At 34.6% G+C, this 20,671-nt stretch overlaps 1 protein-coding gene across 3 annotated transcripts in view; it reads left to right on the top strand.

Moving 5' to 3' along the window:
• The window catches only part of NEK1 (NIMA related kinase 1), a 101,317-nt gene that overhangs the window by 21,456 nt on the left and 59,190 nt on the right, over window positions 1-20,671 (top strand). For 2 of the 3 annotated variants that reach the window (XM_045831325.1, XM_045831326.1), the window contains exons 9-17: window positions 1,349-1,403; window positions 4,070-4,270; window positions 5,115-5,175; window positions 9,181-9,332; window positions 13,737-13,796; window positions 14,031-14,090; window positions 14,185-14,232; window positions 14,401-14,475; window positions 19,720-19,883. In XM_045831325.1, the coding sequence (XP_045687281.1) occupies window positions 1,349-1,403; window positions 4,070-4,270; window positions 5,115-5,175; window positions 9,181-9,332; window positions 13,737-13,796; window positions 14,031-14,090; window positions 14,185-14,232; window positions 14,401-14,475; window positions 19,720-19,883 (876 nt within the window). The remainder of the gene's footprint in view (window positions 1-1,348; window positions 1,404-4,069; window positions 4,271-5,114; window positions 5,176-9,180; window positions 9,333-13,736; window positions 13,797-14,030; window positions 14,091-14,184; window positions 14,233-14,400; window positions 14,476-19,719; window positions 19,884-20,671) is intronic. The other variant, XM_045831328.1, reaches the window with a different exon arrangement.

The following is a 20,671-nucleotide window of genomic DNA, read 5'->3' on the forward strand; positions in this document are numbered from 1 at the left end:
CAATAATCAGTCTAGTCCATGGAATGTATTATTAGTAGATATTCTAAAAGATAACAGTATTTTCTTTCAGCTAATTTCACATTTTAATGTTACATCTGTGTCTTGTGGATAAGTCAACTGTAAAAGAAAATAATTCTTCAAATTAAGAATGGATTTAATCATCCTTTAAACAATTTTATATAGAATTAATTTTGTGGAGAAAATGCTTTAAAATGTGGATGAGCATCATTATACTTCAGAATTCATATTTTATAAATGTATTTTAAAGTATTTTATTAATAGGATCATTAATGTTTTTTGTTTATGCTGTTTAATTTGTAACATGCACAAGTTACTACCTAGCTTAATTATATTTACCTTTTTTCTCAACTGAATCTAGAAATTAAATAGAAAATAGGGATTATAAATTTATATTTGTAGATTTTTGTGAAACTTCTGGTAAAGATAATCTTAGGATTTCAATAATGGGTTTTATTCTTTTCCATTAAGTTCAGCTTGAGGGAGCTGTGGTTTTTGCTTTTGTTGACTTCTAAGGACCACTATAACTCTGAACTATGAGTGCCTTTCTTTTTCTTTCAGAAACAGAGGTAGTTTTTTTAATTATAAAAATACCTCTTTATTTTAAGATAGAAGAGATCAGGTATAAGGAAGATAGTATAACTAAGTCCTTTCCTTTGTAAGAAGATTTTATTTATTTATTTTTAGGGAGAAGGGAAGGGAAGGAGAAATAGAGGGAGAGAAACATCAATGTGTGGCTGCCCCTCATGCACCTCATACTGGGGACCTGGTCTGCAACCCAGGCATGTGCCTTGACTGGGAATCAAACCAGTGACCTTTTGGTTCACAGGCTGGCACTCAGTCCACTGAGCCACACCAGGCAGGGCCTAAGCCTTTAATTTAGAATAAAATCAATGAATATATTTACTCTTATATAATATTTTAATTGGCTGTCACAGGTTTATTTGAGACATGAATTTAGTAAATTAATATTTTTTCATGTTTATTAAAGTAGTATTTTCCTTTCATTTTTTTAAAACCATATATTTTGCAAATAATTGAATAAAGCATTTTGACTTGTGAAATAAAGTAACAATGGGATACCTGAAATTGTTTTTATTAAATTTCTTTAATGAAACTTTAAAATAATTGTGTGGACAGCCATTGTTTTTCTCATCTGGGATAGCTGCTTTCATCATTTGGTTATGGTTGGAATTTTAAGTTTTAAAGGACATGTTTCATGGAACACATTTTTGCAAAGCATTTTCATATTGGTATTGTTTTCTTTACATGAAAAAATATTAAGTAAAATCTGATACTTACAAAAAATTTTTGTTCATCTGTTTCCTAGTGACATTTGGGCTCTCGGATGTGTCCTTTATGAGATGTGCACTCTCAAACATGCAGTAAGTAGGAGTTTCTGAAATATTTTAAAAATTATGTCAAAAGTGATTATATTTTTATTTTTTTAATAATCATAATGCATCTTTCAGAGACCCTGCTGTACTAGAAATTCTGTCAGTTTTTAAATTTCTCAGCTTCTCTGAAGTATAAATTTTAATTTATTTTCTCTTAATATATATGAATATTTTACATAGTTATATTTATTATAATACATATATTATACTTTTTTCTAGAAAATTACTTCTAAAGACAATAAATTTGCCATCTTTTTAATGTTAAGTTCATGTGTGAATTTGATATTTTTACGTAATAAATATTTTATATTTATTATAATACATATATTATACTTTTTTCTAGAAAATTACTTCTAAAGACAAATAAATTTGCCATCTTTTTAATGTTAAATTCATGTGTGAATTTGAATTTGATATTTTTATGTAAGAAGTGTTATTATTTGGCTTCTGGCCAAGATGGAGGCATAGGTAGATATGCTTGTCTTCCTCGCACAACCAAAAGAAGGGTAACAACCAATTTAAAAACAAAAAACAACCACAACTTCCAGAAAATTGAACTGTATGGAAGTATGACAACCAAGGAGTTAAAGAAGAAACATTCATCCAGACTGGTAGGAGGGGCGGATAGAGGAAGCTGGGGCAGAGAGGATTCACAACAAGGCAGCGGCTGGCGAACCAGGTAGGCAAGACAGTGGCTGTTGGACTGGGGTATCCTACATTCACATGTGGGTAAGCTGGGAAGAACAACTGGGGGACAAGACAGACTGTACAACCCAGGGTTCCAGAATGGGAAACTAAAGCCTCAAAACCTCTGGCTATTAAAAACTATCAGTTGCAGTGGCAGGAAAACTCTTAGTCTCATAGGAGAGACTGTTGGAGACACCTACAGGGTCCTAGAACATGCACAAACCCACCCACCTGGGAATCAGCACCAGAAGGGCTCAATTTGCTTGCGGGTAGCAGGGGAAGTGACTGAAAGCCCACCAAGAGCTGAGAAAATGGCATTGTTCCCTCTCAGACCCCTCCCCTACATACAGAAGAGTGAGTTGCCCCCTTACAATGTAACAGGTATACTGAGGCAAAGAAATATGGCTGAAATGAAAGAACAGATCAAAACTCCAGAAAAAGAACTAAGTGAAAAGGAGGTAGCTAACCTATCAGATACAGAGTTCAAAACAGTGGTAATCAGGAAGCTCACAGAAATCACTGAGCATGGTTACAAAATAAAGGAAGATGTGAAGGCTACACAAAGTGAAATAAAGCAAAGTATACAGGGAATCAACAGTGAAGGGAAGGAAACCAGAATTCAAATAAACAATTTTGAACAGAAGGAAGAAAGAAACATTCAGCCGGAACAGAATGAAACAACAAGAATTCAAAAAAATGAGGAGAGGCTTAGGAACTTCTGGGACAACTTTAAACATTTCAACATCTGAATCATAGGGGTGCCAGAAGGAGAAGAGGAACAGCAAGAAATTGAAAAATTATTTGAAAAAAGCAATGAAGGAAAGCTTCCCCTATTTAGCGAAGGAACTAGACATGAGAGTCCAGGAAGCTCAGAGAGTCCCAAATAAGTTGCACCCAAGGAGAAACATACCAGGACACATCATACTTACATTTCCTAAAATTAAAGATAAAGAGAGAATCTTAAAAGCAGCTAGAGGAAAGGAGACAGTTACCTACAAAGGAGTGCCCATAAGACTGTCAGCTGATTTCTTAAAAGAAACTTTGCAGGCAAGAAAGGGCTGGAAAGAAGTATTCAAAGTAATGGAAAGCAAGGACCTTATACAACCTAGATTACTCTATTCTGCAAAGCTCTCATTTGGAATGGAAGGGCAGATAAAGTGCTTCCCAGATAAGGTTAAGTTAAAGGAGTTCATCATTACCAAACCCTTATTATATGAAATATTAAAGGAACTTATTTAAGAAAAAGAAGATCAAAACTATGAATAGTAAGATGACAATAAACCCACAATTATCAACAACTGAATCTAAGAAAACAAAAACAAACTAAGTAAAACAACTAGAACAGGAACAGAATCACAGAAATGGAGATTACATAGAGGGTTAGCAGTGGGGAGGGGGTGGGGGGAGAATGGAGAAAAAGGTACAAGGAATAAGAAGTATAAATGGTAGGCACAAAATAGACATCACATGCTTAATAATAATGAGCAGTGTTTAAAAGGAAAGTAATTAGTACTTTTATTTATTTTATTTTCCCAAAATATTTTAGTTCTGGAGTTGGTTTCTTGTTGTAGTTATTACAATAGCAGCATAGGAAGGTAGGTCTTAAATGAATACTACCAGGTTTGTTTTACCATCTTTATTACTGTCATGTTTTGATAAAATCTTTAATCTTTATATCCCATCTCTTAGTGTTTTCAATAAGTAAAAATCTTACAGCAAGTTATACGTATTATGAGGACTGGTGTTTTCTTTTAAATATGTTTATAAATAACCTAGTAATAAAAATAACCAAGAGAACCTTGCTCTAGAGAATATGCTGATTAAAATATTTGAAAGAGGACTATTTCTGTTCTATATTGATAGGAAATGAACTATTTGTCATTGCTGATATTTCCACTTTTGAGATATATATGTGTGTGTGTTTGTATATATTCTATACATGTTAATTTATTTTTTTTGAATTTCAGTTTGAAGCTGGCAACATGAAAAACCTAGTACTGAAGATAATATCTGGGTCTTTTCCGCCTGTGTCTTTGCATTATTCTTATGATCTCCGCTGTTTGCTCTCTCAGTTATTTAAAAGAAATCCTAGGGATAGACCATCAGTCAACTCCATATTGGAGAAAGGCTTTATAGCCAAACGCATTGAAAAATTTCTTTCACCTCAGGTATGTATTTTTACATTAGAATTAAATTGAACACTTGGGTCATGGTACTTAACTAGAACATGCCCTCCTCTGCTTTGAGAGAAGTGCATTGGAACTTTGGGAGAATGAAATGCTATTTTCAAACCATAGTGGAGTCACCTTCTTTTCCATTCCTCTGTAACTTTCCCTCCTGATTTGCTTTTCAGTTGTGAGTCTGTAAGAAGGAAAACATTCCTTCTGTGTCTCCTCTTAACACTTAATCCATAACTTCTGATCGCCAGTTGTGTGGTAGCTTTCCCCCACACCAGGCAATCCTGTGATACCAGCTGAGTGGGTGTTCTACCAGTCAATTCAGTTCTGACACTATCCAAAAATATGTTTCCAATTATACATTGATAAGAGCGAAAACTCACTGGAGATGGTGAGAAGAGTCAGTAAAGCAGACGGAACTGAGAGATTAATCTGAGAAGGGGATTATGAAGTAATTCTTGATCAGTTTTGAAGTAAATAAGAGATAGGAGTACACAGAAATACAGGTGGAGGTTATCTCAGGTAGGAGGTACCTGTGTTAAATTGCTGAGATACAGCACAGGTAAGCAGTGTGGTGGGGGGGCTTGTGGTGCATTAGGCTAATTTGAAAAGAAAACGTGTTCGGAGAAGTCATAAAAATAAATTGGTAAGATTGGAAGGAGGTTAGTCAGAGGGGAATTTCTGTGAATAGATTATTTGGATTTAATTAATATAGTTTATTTGGCAGGATGATTATTACTCAGAAAGGAAAAAAATGTATTCTGATTAATGGGTATGTTTTTTATTTTGGAAATTGAACATCTTTTCTAACTTTTTCCCCCTCTTTCATTCTAAGCTTATTGCAGAAGAATTTTGTCTAAAAACATTTTCCAAGGTTGGAGTACAGCTTATACCAGGTAAATAAATCCTTTCACCTGTTTGCAGTAATTAATATACTAATTTTGCTAATTGGTAATACTTATTCTACCAATCACTTATATCACTTATAGCCTAGTGATATATGTAGATATAATAAATTGAGGTAATTGTAGATAAATTTAATCCAGAGAAAATGCATTTTTAAATTATTTATGATATGACAATATGTAATACTTTTGCATGAATTAATAACAAAATTTCCATTTGCCTACCTTACTTAAATGAAATTTGTCTGAGATGTGAATAAGAGCATGGGGAATGTAGTCAGTAATGTAATAACTATATATGGTGCTCGGTGGGCACTAGATTTATTGGACTGATCACTTTGTAAGTTATACAAATGTCCAATGACCACATTATACACCTGAAACTAGTATAGTATTGTCCATATACTGTAACTGAAAAAATTTTTAAGAATTAAAAGAGTTAATAAAATGATAGTGGAGGAGGAGAAATTAGGAGTCACTTCATAACTTGGTATCTGCTGGTGCTGCACTGTCAGCCTCCCCAAGAGAAGCCTGGACTCTGGATGTCCTCCTCAGCACATCCAGGACCAGTGCTGACATGACAGCCACACTCAGGCATGACCTGCAGCTGAGTGTTTCCCATTGGGCCCTGTTTGTAGCAGCTTCCATCTTCCTTTGTCAGTGTGCAGCACCAGCCAGGCATGGTGGTCTGTGATGGCCACATACTGGGCTGTAAGAAATGCCTTCCATGGGCGAGGAATTAAAAATTTCTAGGACATTGAGGATGGTCCTAGGGTTTAAGAAGTGCCTGTAGATAAACAAATAAAGCTTGATCAATACCTTGCTACACTTCATGACCAAAGAAAAAGCTGCTTCAAAGACAGTGTACTGAAATTCTGTACGTGAATATGTTAATATGCATTGAACACAGACTCATTATTTTAATGACCACTTTTCAGTGGTAGGTTCTGTTCCTTCTCTGGTTGTCATTTGGTGATGGGTTTGCACTCCATTAATGTGGTAGAGTTTTTAGAAACCAGCACATCTACACTGAGTGAAACCTGCAGTGAGGCCGAGGAACACATGATGTAACGGATCTGTACAGAAGGCCCTTTGTTACGTTTCACTGTCTGTCTCGAATAAATAGTCTGTCTTGAAATTTTTTATCTTTATCAAAAACTTAAGTGATATTCTGAAAATATTGCCATCGAATGTTATAAAATGTCTAACCTAAGTGTGTACATCTGTTTAAAAAATATTTTGATGCTCTCTTTTTTTGTAGGGTTTTTTAAAGGATTTTATTTATTTTCAGAGAGAAGGGAATGGAGGGAGAAAGAAAGGGAGAGAAACACCAGTGTGTGGTTGCCTCTCAAGCACCCACTACTGGGGATGTGGCCTGCAACCCAGACAGGGGCCCTGTCTGGAAATTGAACTGGTGGCCCTTTGGTTCTCAGGCCAGTGCTCAATCCACTAAGCCACACCAGCCAGGGCAGTGTGTACATCTTTATGTAAAATATTTTTCTTGGAGAAATCCTTCATATTCTATAATTTTAAATAAATTAATTAATGTGAAATTAGGTACTTTGCCATGGATAGTTTTTTTAAATGTGGGCATTAACAGTAGAATATTTGTAACATTGTGGGTATAGTTTTTATGCCATGTGTATGTATATGCATATATGTGTGTAAAAGTGAGATTATACTTTTTCTACATAGAATGGCTTCAGAATGGATTTCTAAATTCCATGGACATTATTTAAGATTTGAAGAGTATTTTGTTTTTAAAACATATTGTTTTTCATGTTCTATTCCATTATGAGTTTGAGTAAATTAATAATAATAAATACTGTATCAGAAACTGAGTTTCTGTAAGCTGGAAGTGGTGTGGCAGTACATTCTCAGAAAGGCCAGCTACACTTAGCTCTTCTTGAAGACTCTGAGACCCATCCTCTCAATGTGAGAGACTGTCAGTTCCTGAAAAATCAGTTCACTCTAAATAAAATTCATGAGGACAGACACAGCAAAATCAGCATGTCTCTCTTGGCAGTCAAAGTCTAGTCTCATGAGACGTCAAGTCTTAATGAAAAGCCTCGTTGTCACAAAGGCCAGAAATACCCCACGCCACCACATTCTTTCCACATGGGTAAGCCTACGTACAAGTTAGAAAATTATTTTGTTGTAAGAGTTAGATAGATGAAATATTTAATAGCATGGGGCTAAAATAGGAGTCGTATTGCTGATGGGCCTATATTTTGTGGACTCCAACTCCCTATATTAAACTTCATCCCATTGGTGGCCTTGTTTCTTGAGCCTGAGAAATGGTAAAAAATCCGGTAAGTAATTCTTCTTCTCTAGAAAGTAAATGGGAACTAGTCACACAGTGGCTTGGGACTCTTCATTTTTACACTTTTGTGCCTCTTGCCCCTTTTCTGGCATGCACAATATTCCTTGGGTGATACTTATACATGTGTCCAGGTTACAGTGTTGCAACTTTGTATGTAGGCTGAATTAATACAGTTGAACTCTCATAGGGAAACTTTTTTTGCATTTCCTAGTTCCTGTCAGGATATAGTTGGAGTATATGTTTGGAAAACATTACTCTGACATACTCATATCTTCAACCCAAATTACTTATGAATCTCTAAACTGCCAGTCAAATAGATATTTTTTATTTTTATGAGTTAACCAAGTTATATGAATAATAGATATTCATTATAAAAATTGAAGAAAATAAAAATTACCTCTAATCTTAACACATAGTTATATTTGTTTTTTTTTCTGTGATAGCACATGTATAGCAGTTGAAAATTGGGGTTGTGTTATAAACAACAGCTTGTTTCTTTTAATTCACAGTACTATATGGTGATTATTTTCTAATACAGCTAAATATTGTTTGAAGAACTGAGTTTTAATGGTGGTATTTCATTGTGAACTACCAGTTAATTTCTTCCTTCTTTCCCTTCCTGAAAAGGAAGAATGCTTGTCGGAAGACATTGATTTAAATTGATTTAGCACATGATAAAATCCTGAGAGGGCAGGCTGGAAGGAGCAGAAAGCAAGCTGCTTTTGGGCTGCGAGCCAGCTTGAGCAGAGAGGCCCCTGAGCGGATGTGGAGAATAGTTAGAGGAAAGCGGGTCTTGCTGAGTGTTGATGTGGACTGCACTCCTTGACCTCCTTTAATGTCTTTGAAAGATGTAAATAGTTGGCTTTCCTTTTAGTTACTTTACTCGAACTGTGTTTTCTTGAATGTATTATTGGCCTAAGACTGAACCTTGTCTGGGCTTCAGTAAGAGTTTAATACATAATGCTACAGGGTTTATCCCTGTGTATACATTTTTATTTCTTTATTTCTTTAAAGTCATTTCATAAACATTGTTCTTGGTGTAGATAACCCTCTAGAAAGTTTGACCAATTTATATTCCCATCAAGAGTATATAAAGGTACCTATTTCATGGGATCCTGAGCTATAATGACTGTTTTAAAGTGTTCTTCAGTCTATAGTGTAGACATCCAGACTGTTTATGAAGAATATATCAAGCTTCTGATAGTGATAGAATTAATGTTTATCAGTTGTTCTTGAAGTTTGTGTTCTGATTTTGAAAATAATTTCTTAAACAGTGAATGTCCTTTTTAAAACTTGTGTATAACAGCTTTATTGAGGTGTTAATTCACATACAATTCAGTTCACCCCTTTGACGTCCTTGGTTCAGTGCTTTCTGGTGTTTTCACAGACACCTGCAGTCCTCACCCACAGTCCATTCTAGCGATGTGCTTTTCTTCCACAAGAACTTTCAGCATCTTAGAGGAGTGTGGCTTTTGCTTCTTTCAAGAAATAACATTAGTAAAATAGTTATAATTATGGCATTGACTTAATGCTAAGGAGCGAACATGTTTAATGAAAAGTTTCAAACTAAGTGTCAATGATTATGAAAACGAGAAAGTGCTATCTCGAAGCATTTTAAAATTTAAGGTTTAACAAAGAACTCTGGAAAAAATTCTTTTTACCTTTTCATGTAGCTAAAAGACCTTCCTCGGGACAAAGCTTGGCTTCTGTTATGTCTGCTCAGAAAATTACAAAGCCTGCTGCTAAATATGGAGTGCCTTTAACGTATAAGAAGTATGGAGATAAAAAATTACATGAAAAGAAACCACTTCAAAAACATAAACAGGTATGGTCATGTTACACACTGTGTCATTAGTAACAAACTCACTGTGACCTTATTTTATTTTATTGCAGCTCAATTCAGTTATCTTGATATTTATAGGATTGCTTTTATTTGTTACTAAAGAACATTGCTGTTCTCTGCTTCACCAGTCTTCCAAACCAAGAAGCCTAAACAGAAGTCACAAACATTAAGTAGACATATCAGCTAAAGTAGCTGGTACAAAAAGGAAACTGATATTATAAATGAAGTCATTTTTTAACAACCTAAGCGGAGACATTTGTTTTTGTACATAAAACAAGTAAATATCTGTGACACACTTGATAAAAATCTGGGAAATTTTTATGTTTGAACATTCACAAGCAGACAGATATGTCCACAAAGCCCACTTACGGTAGGTTGTCAGCAAAATCCCTAGTTTTCTGAACTTTTGAAGATTGTCCTCACTGTTTTGTGTGAGGCCTGGCTTGTGTCTAAACACACTGTTTGGCAGCTCTCTTACTTGGTGACTGTTTTCTTTCTAATCCGTTAATACCACTGAGTTTAGGGATGGAGTGAGGAAGGTGGTTTCCTTCTCATTGCCAGATTCTTTTCTGTTCCCTCAGCCCCCCCACCCCTTCCCCAAACTTTGGCACTAGACTAAATAATCTGTTACCCCTCTGTATTAGGTCATCTGTGTGGTCACTGTTCTCAACTCTGTATTAATTCCTGGTGATTTCAGTATCCAAAAAGATGGCCCTTCCAATAATACATGGCCTTTTATTTTCATTGTTCTCTTTCAGTGATCTTGTGTCCCACCATACCTTAGAATTCTCACCTGTAGTACTCATGCCATCGAATCTGATATTACCAGTGATAGCAACTATTCTGTAGTCTGTATTATAAACATCCCACTCCCTGACCACTGCTTTCTATGTTTGCTGCTCATTCCTCAATAGCTCCGCCTCCAAAACTTTTCTTATTTGGACTCATGGAACTTACCAGCTTTTCATTGTCATTCCCTCCTAGTTTGTATTTTCCTTTCCTAGCTTAAATTCCATGTTCTCACATTATAATTCCAAAGCCTCAGCTCTCTTGCCCCTATTGAAACTGGTCTCACTTTAAATGTATAACCAACAATGTCAAATAAGTACCTTCTGATTACCCTATTAGATTTCCTCAGTCCATTTACTTTCCTCTTTTCTAGATGTTTATTTCTTTTTTCTTTTTGTTTTTCACTTCAAGCTAATGACCTTGCTTTTTATTTCACTGAGAAAATAGAAGCATTGGAAAAAAAATTCCCTACACTCTCAAAACCACCCTGCCAGTCAGTCATATCTGTTTGAAATATTGTCTCTGTTTCTGTTACTTTGGATGACCGTTCTCAACTATAGTCAATTCTGTAATCTTTGTATTATTATTATCATTATTATTATTATTATTATTATTATTATTATTATTATTACCTTCTAAAGGTCTTCAGTCTTCAGGCTCTCCTGCATCATTGTATCTCTCCTCTCTACTGAGTCATTCCTGTTAGCAAACAAGTATATTGTATCTTTAGTCTGTAAAAAAAATCTTTCCTAATTTCCCATATCTCCCTCCAACTACTTCCCTACATCTGTTTTCTTTAACATCAGAACTTACCCAAAGAATTGTCTGTGCTGCCTCCTGTTCCTCTCTTCTCAGTTTCTCTCAGATCCATTTTGCTCAGGGCTCTCTTGTCACAGCTGTTATGTAGTAGCTTCTGACTGGGACATCTGTGACTGCTGTATTAAGTCCAGGAGTCAGTTGTAGTCTTCTACCTCTGTGGTTTTTTTCCCCTCACCTGAGGACATTTTTCCATTGCTTTTGAAGAGAGAGGAAGGGAAGGCAGGACCAGGAGGCAAACAATCAGTGTTTCTCAGATCTACGTCTGTCTGTCTGTCTGTCTGTCTGTCTGTCTTTCTGCCTCCCCCACTCCTTCCTTCCCACTCCCTCCCTTTCTCCCTCTAAAATCAGTGAACATTCTCAGGTGAACATTAAAAAGTGATTACATTGGTAAATTTTATGTATCTTTTATTATAATAAATAAGTAGAAATAATTTAAAAGGGAAATAAAATAGAAAAAAAGTGTCAATCAAATGTCTGAAAAGTTTTTTCAAATCTTAACAATTAATGGAATTAAAGGGAGAATCTAAATTAGATAAGATTTTTAAAATCAGCTTTTCCTTTGGGTTTTTATATGACTCTGTTTTTTTAAAGGATGTAATTTTTTTTCTGAAAATCTAAAGCATCTTAGATTTTTCAATTTTCTATTAAGCTTAAAAATGAGAAGTTCATAAGGAAAACCATACTGCTTAATGATACTGTCTTCTATTTCATTTTCATTGCAACGATTTAAGTTCACAGGCAGTAAGTTATTATTATTATTCAACATACTTGTGTATTTTGAGTATCATAAAATACTGTGTATCATCACTTTCTTTGCTTCAGTTTCTGTAAAAATCAGTTGTTGTTTGAAGGCTTCTGTTAAAACAAAGAAGTGGTTATCTAGCCACCAGAGGGCACTCCATGAATACATTTCAGTGTTTTGGCTCTGATTTTAAAAAAGAAACAAAAAACATTTCTCTTAGTATGGATATTTTATGTTACCCTATTTTTCTGTTTTGTATAGACATAGCATTCTGAAAATACCTGTGTGATCTCATAGGAACAGTTTATTTGAGTATCTTATATGTAAGGTAATATGGAATGTGAAGAGATGAATATATTTTTTTCTTTTATGATTATTTCTATTTTTATTTTATTTTTCCATTACCCTTTATCCCCCATACCTTCTTCCACCTCCACCCGCCCCATTCCCCCAAAATCACCACACTGTTGTCCATGAGTTCTTTTTTTATTTTTGCTCAATCCCTCTACCCTCCAACTCCCCCCCACCCATCCAGAGCTGTCAGCCTGCTCTCTACCTATGAACCTGTCTCTGTGTTACTTATTAGTTCAGTTTGTTCTTTAGATTCCACATGCGAGTGGAATGATATGGTATTTGTCTTTCTCTGACTGGCTTATTTCACTTAGTGTAATGTTCTTCAGGTCCATCCATGCTGTTATGAAGGGTAAAATTTTCTTCGTTTTTATGGCTGAGTAGAATTCCATTGTGTAAATGTCCTATAGTTGTTTTATCTACTCATCTGTTGATGGACACTTGGGCTGCTTCCAGATCTTGGCGATTGTAAAAAAATGCTGCAATGAACATAGGGGTGCATATATTCTTTTTGAAAGGTGAATATAATTTATGACTTCATGTAACTTACCTAAGAATGTGTAGGTGTCATTTAAACATTCTTGTATTGTATTGTATTATATAATATATTTAACATGTGGTCATTTAGAGTAAGGATGTATAATACTTGCACTAATATTTTTAAATTGTTTGGTGTTATGGCTCACAAATTCTGAGACCTGTGCTGGATCTGTTGTAAAGGAGTTAATCTGTGGAACTTGTCAAAATACAGAATACAGGGCTTTAGGTTTAGAAATAATGGTTCAGCAATTGTTGGGGATATATATTTTTTAGAAATAGCTTTATTGAGATATAATTCACATACCATATAATTTATCCATTTAAAGTTTGGAATTAAAGGTTTTTAGTGTATTCACAGAATTATGTGACCATCACCACAATCAGTTTTAGAGCATCTTCATCACCCCACCCAACAAATCTTTTTCCCATTTGCATTCACTCCCCATTTGTTCCCCACCCCCACCCCACTAGGGAATCACTGTTCTACTTCTGTCTCTGTATAGATTTGCTTATTCTGGACATTTCATGTAATTGGAATAGCACAATATATAGTCTTCTGTGACTGGCTTTTTTTTACTTAGCATAATGTCTATAAGGCTGTAGCAGGTATCCATATTGTAGCATGTATCAATCTGTCCTTCCTTTTCATTGCCAAATGATGTTTCTTTGTGTGGAAGGAATATGTATTTTTACAAAGCTCCTGGGTAGTATTCCTCATTAGTTTAAATTTTGTGTGCATAGAACATGCTTCGAAATGTTAACTGTGTGTTTATAATATTATGAAGAGCATTATCTATGATTGTATTTTTTTCCTTATATTTTAGTAATAGTGCCCTTAGAACTCTCTCTGGACTATTTTAAACTGTGGGTTGCTGTCTGTTAGTAGTGGCAAAATCATTTTAGTGGGTGAAGAGCAGGAACATTTTTTTAAGTGATAGAATGGAAAGTAACAGAATCCACTGAACATAGTAGAGTTATTTTGTGAAACTTTGGGAGTGGATATGAAACATATTTCTTATTGTGGGTTACTTTTAGAAAAAGCTTGAAAGCTACTGTAATTTAAGTATATTAATGTAGAAAACAAATATAGATACAAATGTAGGTAACAAATCCTTATCTAATTTGTAGTTTTACTTTTTGTCCAGGCCCATCAAACTCCATTGAAGAAGGTGAATCCTGGAGAAGAAAGGAGGAAAATGTTTGAGGTATAAAGACATCTGTCTGCTTATTTTAAAGCTTTGCAAAAATAATTATAAAAAAAGAAGCAAAAGCTATAGAAAACCTCCAAACCTTTCCTCCTTATTTCTTTCAAACAAATACCTTTAACTTATTTTTTTACCTTCCTAGGCATAGCTCTACAATTGGTGTACTGACTTTCCTGATGTAACTAGGAAAAATAAAAATTATTATTGACAAAAAAATGTTCTTTTTTATTTAAGGAAGCAGCAAGAAAGAGAGGGTCGGAATTTACTGATAAAGAAAAGAAACAAAAAGATCAGGTAGTTTTTTTGCTCCTATTTTTCTTCCCTTGCCAAGCTGTGAATGATATTAGTTTCAAGAGTTCTAAGAAGTTTTTCTTTAAAACTATTACAGATTAGTTTCATGAAGGCTGAGCAGATGAAAAGGCACGAAAAGGAAAGGGTAAGGGGATAATTGGTGTTTCTATGGTACATTCCACACTCTCCCCCCACCACACCCACACTCTCTCTTTAAAGGAAGACACTGAGTTCCATTTCATTACTAAATGTATTCTATGTATTTTATACTAAATACTTGAAGTGGTGTTTTGTTTGTTTCTTTTCCCTAAAGTTGGAGAGAATAAATAGGGCCAGGGAACAAGGATGGAAAAGCGTGCTAAGTGCTGGAGGAGGTGGTGAAGTAAAGGTAGGCATTTGATACCAATGTAGATGTACTCTGCCATTTCGTTCTAGCTTCACCTTGCTCTTTAAAATATATATAATTGGCTTTTTTGTGTACATTTATGTTTTAGCTAGAATTCTTCAGCATCTATTGTGAATTCTTAGTTTTATTGCATGTATCTGATACATAACTTGTATTGATAAATAATACATAATACACTATTCCTGCCAGAGGAATCTATTTAAAAATCAAATATAGTAACGTCATACCTTTGCCTCAAGTGCTTCTATAGCTTCATATAGCCTCAAATATTGAGTCTTCAGAAGATCCATATTAACTTGGCCCCTGACAGTTTCTCTAAGCTTGTCTCCATCCATTCCCTACCACACACTCACTGTATGCTCCAGTCGTGCTGCACTGAAGACCACACTTACAGTTTCCTTACTGTGTGTAGTCTGCTGAACCTCTGTCTTTGTACTCATGTTTCTCTTTGTTTGCTACCCTACTTCCCTGTGTACTTCCCTGCTTCCTCACTCTCACTTCTACCTCCAACCTTAAATAACCAGTTACCTAGCTAACCATTAACTGGTTATTAAATAACCAATTACCTAGCTGACAATTTACCTAGACCTCTTAATTCAAACATTTCCTTTGGATAGATCCAGACTGTATAACCTTGTGCAAATCACGTAGGTTTTCTGAGACTTACATTCTAGATTTAAAAAAAAAGAAAAAAGAAGAATTTCAAAAACAGTGCCTGGGGTTTGGCCAGCAAGGTCTCATGTGTTAACTTCCTGTGTCTTTTCTTTTTCTGCCAGTCTTTATATTTCATTTCTTCTTTTTCTTTTTAAGCATCCCTTGCATATCTGTGGTAGACTGAAATCTAAGACGGTCAGTCAAATTCCTGACCCCTGGTGTATGCATCTTGTGTTTTTCCCTCCGCTTGAGTATCTGTGGAACTTGTGAATGTGGTGGTATAGCAGCTCCTTAATTAGGTTTTATTTTATGGCAAATGGTGATGGGATAGTAACTCCTGTGATTACATTGATATTTTATAAGACTTCCTCAGGGCAGACTGGAAGGGGAGAAGAAAGTTATAGATATGCTGTGCTGGCCTGGAAAAAAGCAGACATTCATGTGGTAAGGAAGTTAGATCGCCTCTGGGGGTTGATAGTGGTTTCTGGCCAACAACTAGCAAGAAAAGGGTGACCTTGGCCGTGACAGCTACGTGGAAATGAATTCCGCCAGGAACCAGTGAGCGTGGAAAAAGACCTGAGCCCCAGATGAAAATTGCAGCCCTGGCCGACACCTTGATTTCTGCCTGGTGAGATCCTGAGCGGGTGTGCTCAGATAACCGGCACCCAGACTTCTAAGCCAGGAAAATTGTGAGATAATGAACGGATGTTATTTTAAGCTGCGATGTTTGTGGTCATTTGTTACAAAGCAGTGAAAATGGACACACTATTATTCCTCTGTAGTATAATTTTAATTTGCGTCATCCAATAGACTGTTGGTCAGCATGTTTTTAAACTGTGAATTTCTCTGACCTGTGATCATGAAACTAGTTATTTAAGTGCCGGATAGATTATTTATCAAGTTGAATTGCCCTTCTTGTTTCTTTTCTTCACAAGTTAGGATATGAATAAAAGCTTGTTTTGTCTGTTTTGTGTAGATATGTATGTTCTGTTCTGGCTTTCTTGATTTGTTTTCAGTCTCTTGACATGCTCAAGTTTTTTTATATTACATATCAGTAAGTCAGTGATGGTCACTTTTTAAACTTCGGTATTAATATAGACTTATACAATCTTTAGTAATACAATTTTATTTAAAACTGTACTGTAATTTTTGTACTGTACTGTCTACTTTACTATGAAGTACAACTTACTACCTCCTGAATGACAAGGAATGACTCAGACAAAATTTGGCCCATTCTAAAATAACTTCATATCTTATTGATTGGAAGGTAAAAACTTACCAGTCAAGGTGTAGGCTCTCTGATATTGTAAAGCATTTTATGTCATCTGTGATTGGTGTTGAGAATTTGATTATTTTCTCCTCCTTCTGTGTTTATCTTCTTCTATGAAATAAAGTATCTTACTATGGTATCTAAAGCTATATTTAATCCTAAAGTCCAGTTTTATCAATATTGTTTGGTAACTGAGACAATTTTCCAATGGTTTTAGATACTATGTACTTAATAGATTTCTGCTTCACTTTTTAAATTCTATAATGCTTTCATTTAGCATTAATAAAGTAATGGATTTGCCCTGACAGAAATTTCTCATGACTCTAATTCTGTGTTACCCGTATTTTTCAGACCATAAGATGCATCTAGGTTTTAGAGGAGGAAAATAGGAAAAAAAATTTTGAAGGAAAAAAATGTAAAATATTTAATAACATAAATAACATAATATTTCACCAATGTAAATGTAAACAGAACTCAACAGCAGCATTAACAACCATTATTTCTCCCAAATTTGGGAGGAGAAAGTATGTGTTATAGTCCAAAAAATACAGTAGTTTCTGTACTTATTCTCCACAGGGTTTGAAATATTTACTTCTTAGGCTATTCGATTTCTGTATAGTTGATAAGGATCTGGAGGCTCAGTGTAATGTGAATCAAATTAAGGAGTCCCCAAAATAAAGATGAAACAAAAACTCGATATTAAGGGAAGTATTTAAAAATTAAGACTATTACTGTATATTTCTAAATAATAAAACACTATTTAATGTATAAGTAACTGACCATCTTTGATTATTTAGTATCTGCAAAATCTGGGACATTTTTGCTTTATTCATTTTTGATGTTTCTTAAGAATGTTTTAAGAAAAATTAAGAAATATTCAACATGTAGTTTGATCATGTTGTAATCATAGTATGTTAGAGCGTGTCTGTTGTTTGAAAATATATTGGAATACTATTTGCAATATAAAGGAATGGGCTATTAATACCTGCAAGAACATGAGTCAGTCAGAACATTATACTGAGTGAAAGAAGCCAGACACAAGAGTACATATTGCATGACTGCATTTATATGAAATTATAGAAATGACAAATCTAATTTATATGGCAGAGCAGATTAGTATTTGCTGGAGTGAAGAGGCATTGGCTTCACAGGAGCATGAAGGAACTTTCTGGGGTGATGGATATGCTTTTGCTTGTGGTAGTAGCTACATGAGTGTATATATTTGTCAAAATTCATCAGCATGCTTATATTTGGTGAATAAGTGAGTGACTTAAAAGATCATATTGCTTCAGTATTCTAGTATAGTATTTTCGACAATATTTTGAGTGTAGGAATCTTTGGCGATTTTTACATAATTTGTTAAAGAAAAACATTAAAACACTCAAATTCAAGCTAAGGTGTTATGAGCACCAGGCTAAACTTGAAGAGTAAACACTCTTATAGGAGATGTGACTACCTTTGACTGGAATTCTGATTCTTGTCCTGAGATTCACAGTTTGGAGATATGTATAAGGAACCCTTGATGGAGTTTCCTGCCTTATTATCTCACCTATTTCCATCAACATTCATCTCTTGCCATTCAAATATATTTAATCAGTTGTCTGTATTTATCTTGAGCTGATATTTTTAAAAACTACGCTTTCTTATAATATTTCACGCAGCCTACTATGTCAAGATGTTAAGACATTCTATCTCGTTGAGTACTCTGAAATTCCTTTTATTTGATTCTAATATGTTTCTTTGTATCTTTTCTTAGCTAGGCTTCTTCCTTAAGATGTTATCACTTGGAAGCTCCTCTTCCTATACTATTAGTATTCTGGATTCTGTTCTTATCACCTCAGTAAAAAGGGTTTTTTAAACACTGCCGCTCAACTTTAGTCATAGCAGTTAAGTCTTACTTTCAGTGTGTTTACTTCCTCATTCAAGGTGATTGATTTTCCTATCTCAGTGAAATTCCTCCACCATGACTTCTGTAACATGACCTCTGTAACACTTCTTTTTAACTCCTACCCTCTTCTGATATCTGTTTTCTAACTGTGAGTTTTCTTTGCACTTGAGTTCTTAGGTGTATGGGGTTGCATCCTTATGCCTTTGCCTTTATCCTTTGTCATTCCCACAGGGAATCCAGCTCTCCCTTCAGCATTTACTTTTTAGTGGACTGCCTTTTTATTTTTAGGTCTCTTGACTTGGAGGCAGGACAGCAGGCCTTCTAATTAGTACTCTGCCTTGTTCTCTCTCTTATTCCTGCTGTTCATGTATAATTTGACTTCTTGAACTCCTAAAAACTGGTTTTGTAGGCTACTCCTACTAGAAAGTTGCTTTCTGTTGTTTATGTATTATATGAACTCAAACACCCAGGCTTGGCAGCAGTTAGCTATTCCAACTTTGCATGACCAAGCTAAGTGTTCCCTGGTAGCCTTCCTTCTAATTTTGTCTTCTTAATCCCTCCCACTGCTGCTGAAGCCCAAATATACAACCTATGCATACATTGCTTATTTTTGCTATAATACCCTGGCTCATATTAAATCTCTCTTTTTTGCATTGTTTTCAAAGCTGGGTTCCCAGAACAATATATTTCTCCAGTGTTTTATTTTTTAATTGTTTTATTTCTAGGGGTTTTGCTTCTGACATTTTTTCTCTATTTTGTCAATTTGCTCAGTGCCTACTGCTTTAGAGTGTGCCTGTTACCATTCATTTGCCACAATGAAATGTATTTCATGAAATGTATTTCTAGTTTTGTGCTTTGTTTGCCAACCTGTTTGTAAACTGCCTAAGGATAGATATGATGTTTTGCTTATTTTATTCATGCCTAGAGTATGTTTCAGTGGTGTTTATATCTTTATTGCTTGTTAAATCAAAGGATTTGGGGTATATTAAATATCGTGTATAACTGTTTTTGTTAAATTATAATTTTGAGTGTTATTAAAGGAAGTTCTGCTTTACTTATAAGCTATACATATTTAAACAATAAAATAGGATCACATAAAATGTTCACAAGATTCTTGTTCCCCAACCTGTTAATTAAGACCAGATTTTTTGATATTTACATAAATTTAGTGACATTTTCTATTTTTTGTTATATTACATTATACTTTATTGTTAGTAACAAAATATACTACTTTTTGATTGTTAATAGTTATAGCAAAAAGATATTTTCCTTTAGGATATATGCTTATTAATATTTTCAAATTAGATAACTACTTTTTAAAAGAGTTAAGTGTTGAAAAATTTTTTTTTAAGATAGTGCAGGCGTTTTAGGTGTTATGAGACAGACATATAAGAGCTGTTTGTTTAATTCCTAGGCTACCTTTTTTGGCAGTGGAGGGGCTGTGGCTCCATCATCTTTTTCTTCTCGAGGACAATATGAACATTATCATGCTATTTTTGATCAAATGCAGCAACAAAGAGCAGAAAATAATGAAGTTAAATGGAAAGGAGAAATACATGGGCAAAGGCTTCCAGGAAGGTATGGCTATGCTTTGCTTCAGAGAAAGTAATACAACTCATTGTGCATATTTACCTACAGAGGAATTTCACCTGGAGTACTTCCAGGATTTCCTAATGGGGCTGCAGGTTGTCACTATTGTCCTGATGTTGACACTATTACAAAAACTTTGAAGAGATTGAAGGCCGTCTAAAGAAACTAGTGCAGACCGGTTGGACTCTGATGATTCATAAATTCATCCTTATGTGTAATTTTGCCTTATGTCATGTCTAGCTGAGTATCTGTACTTCGTGAATATTTTCTTCATTGATTTCATTGACTTCTTTTTGCCTTCTGGCTGCAGTAATTTTCTCAGGTGCAAATTTGGTTTTTGATTACATATGGCAAACATGTAGCTCTTCAATTCAGCCTAATTTTTATAGGCTGAACATACTATTTAAAGGAACACGTGATAACTTTGAGCTAACATATGGTTGTAATAACTTCATCCACTTGCTTTAAATAAATCAGAATATATTTAAATGGAATCACACTTTATGCAAAACTACAAAGCATGTCTTTTTTTCTTTTCCTCATCACTTAGAACTTCACTTTTCTCTTTGTTGTTTTGGCTTGTTTTCTCTTTACATTCAGCTCTGATTTATGACTCTATATGATCCTGTTCATCAGATTTTTCCTTTTCTTCCATTGAATTAATTTAATATGGTAGTAGTCAGTAGTTTTAATTTGCATAGTTCCTTTTTTCTTAAGTAAGCATATGTGTTTTCTTACACATTCCCATTTTTTTATAAAACATTTTAGTTTTCAGA

Source organism: Phyllostomus hastatus, unplaced genomic scaffold (genome assembly GCF_019186645.2).
Source record: "Phyllostomus hastatus isolate PE091 unplaced genomic scaffold, TTU_PhHast_1.1 phas_contig_159, whole genome shotgun sequence".
Lineage (NCBI taxonomy): Eukaryota > Metazoa > Chordata > Mammalia > Chiroptera > Phyllostomidae > Phyllostomus > Phyllostomus hastatus.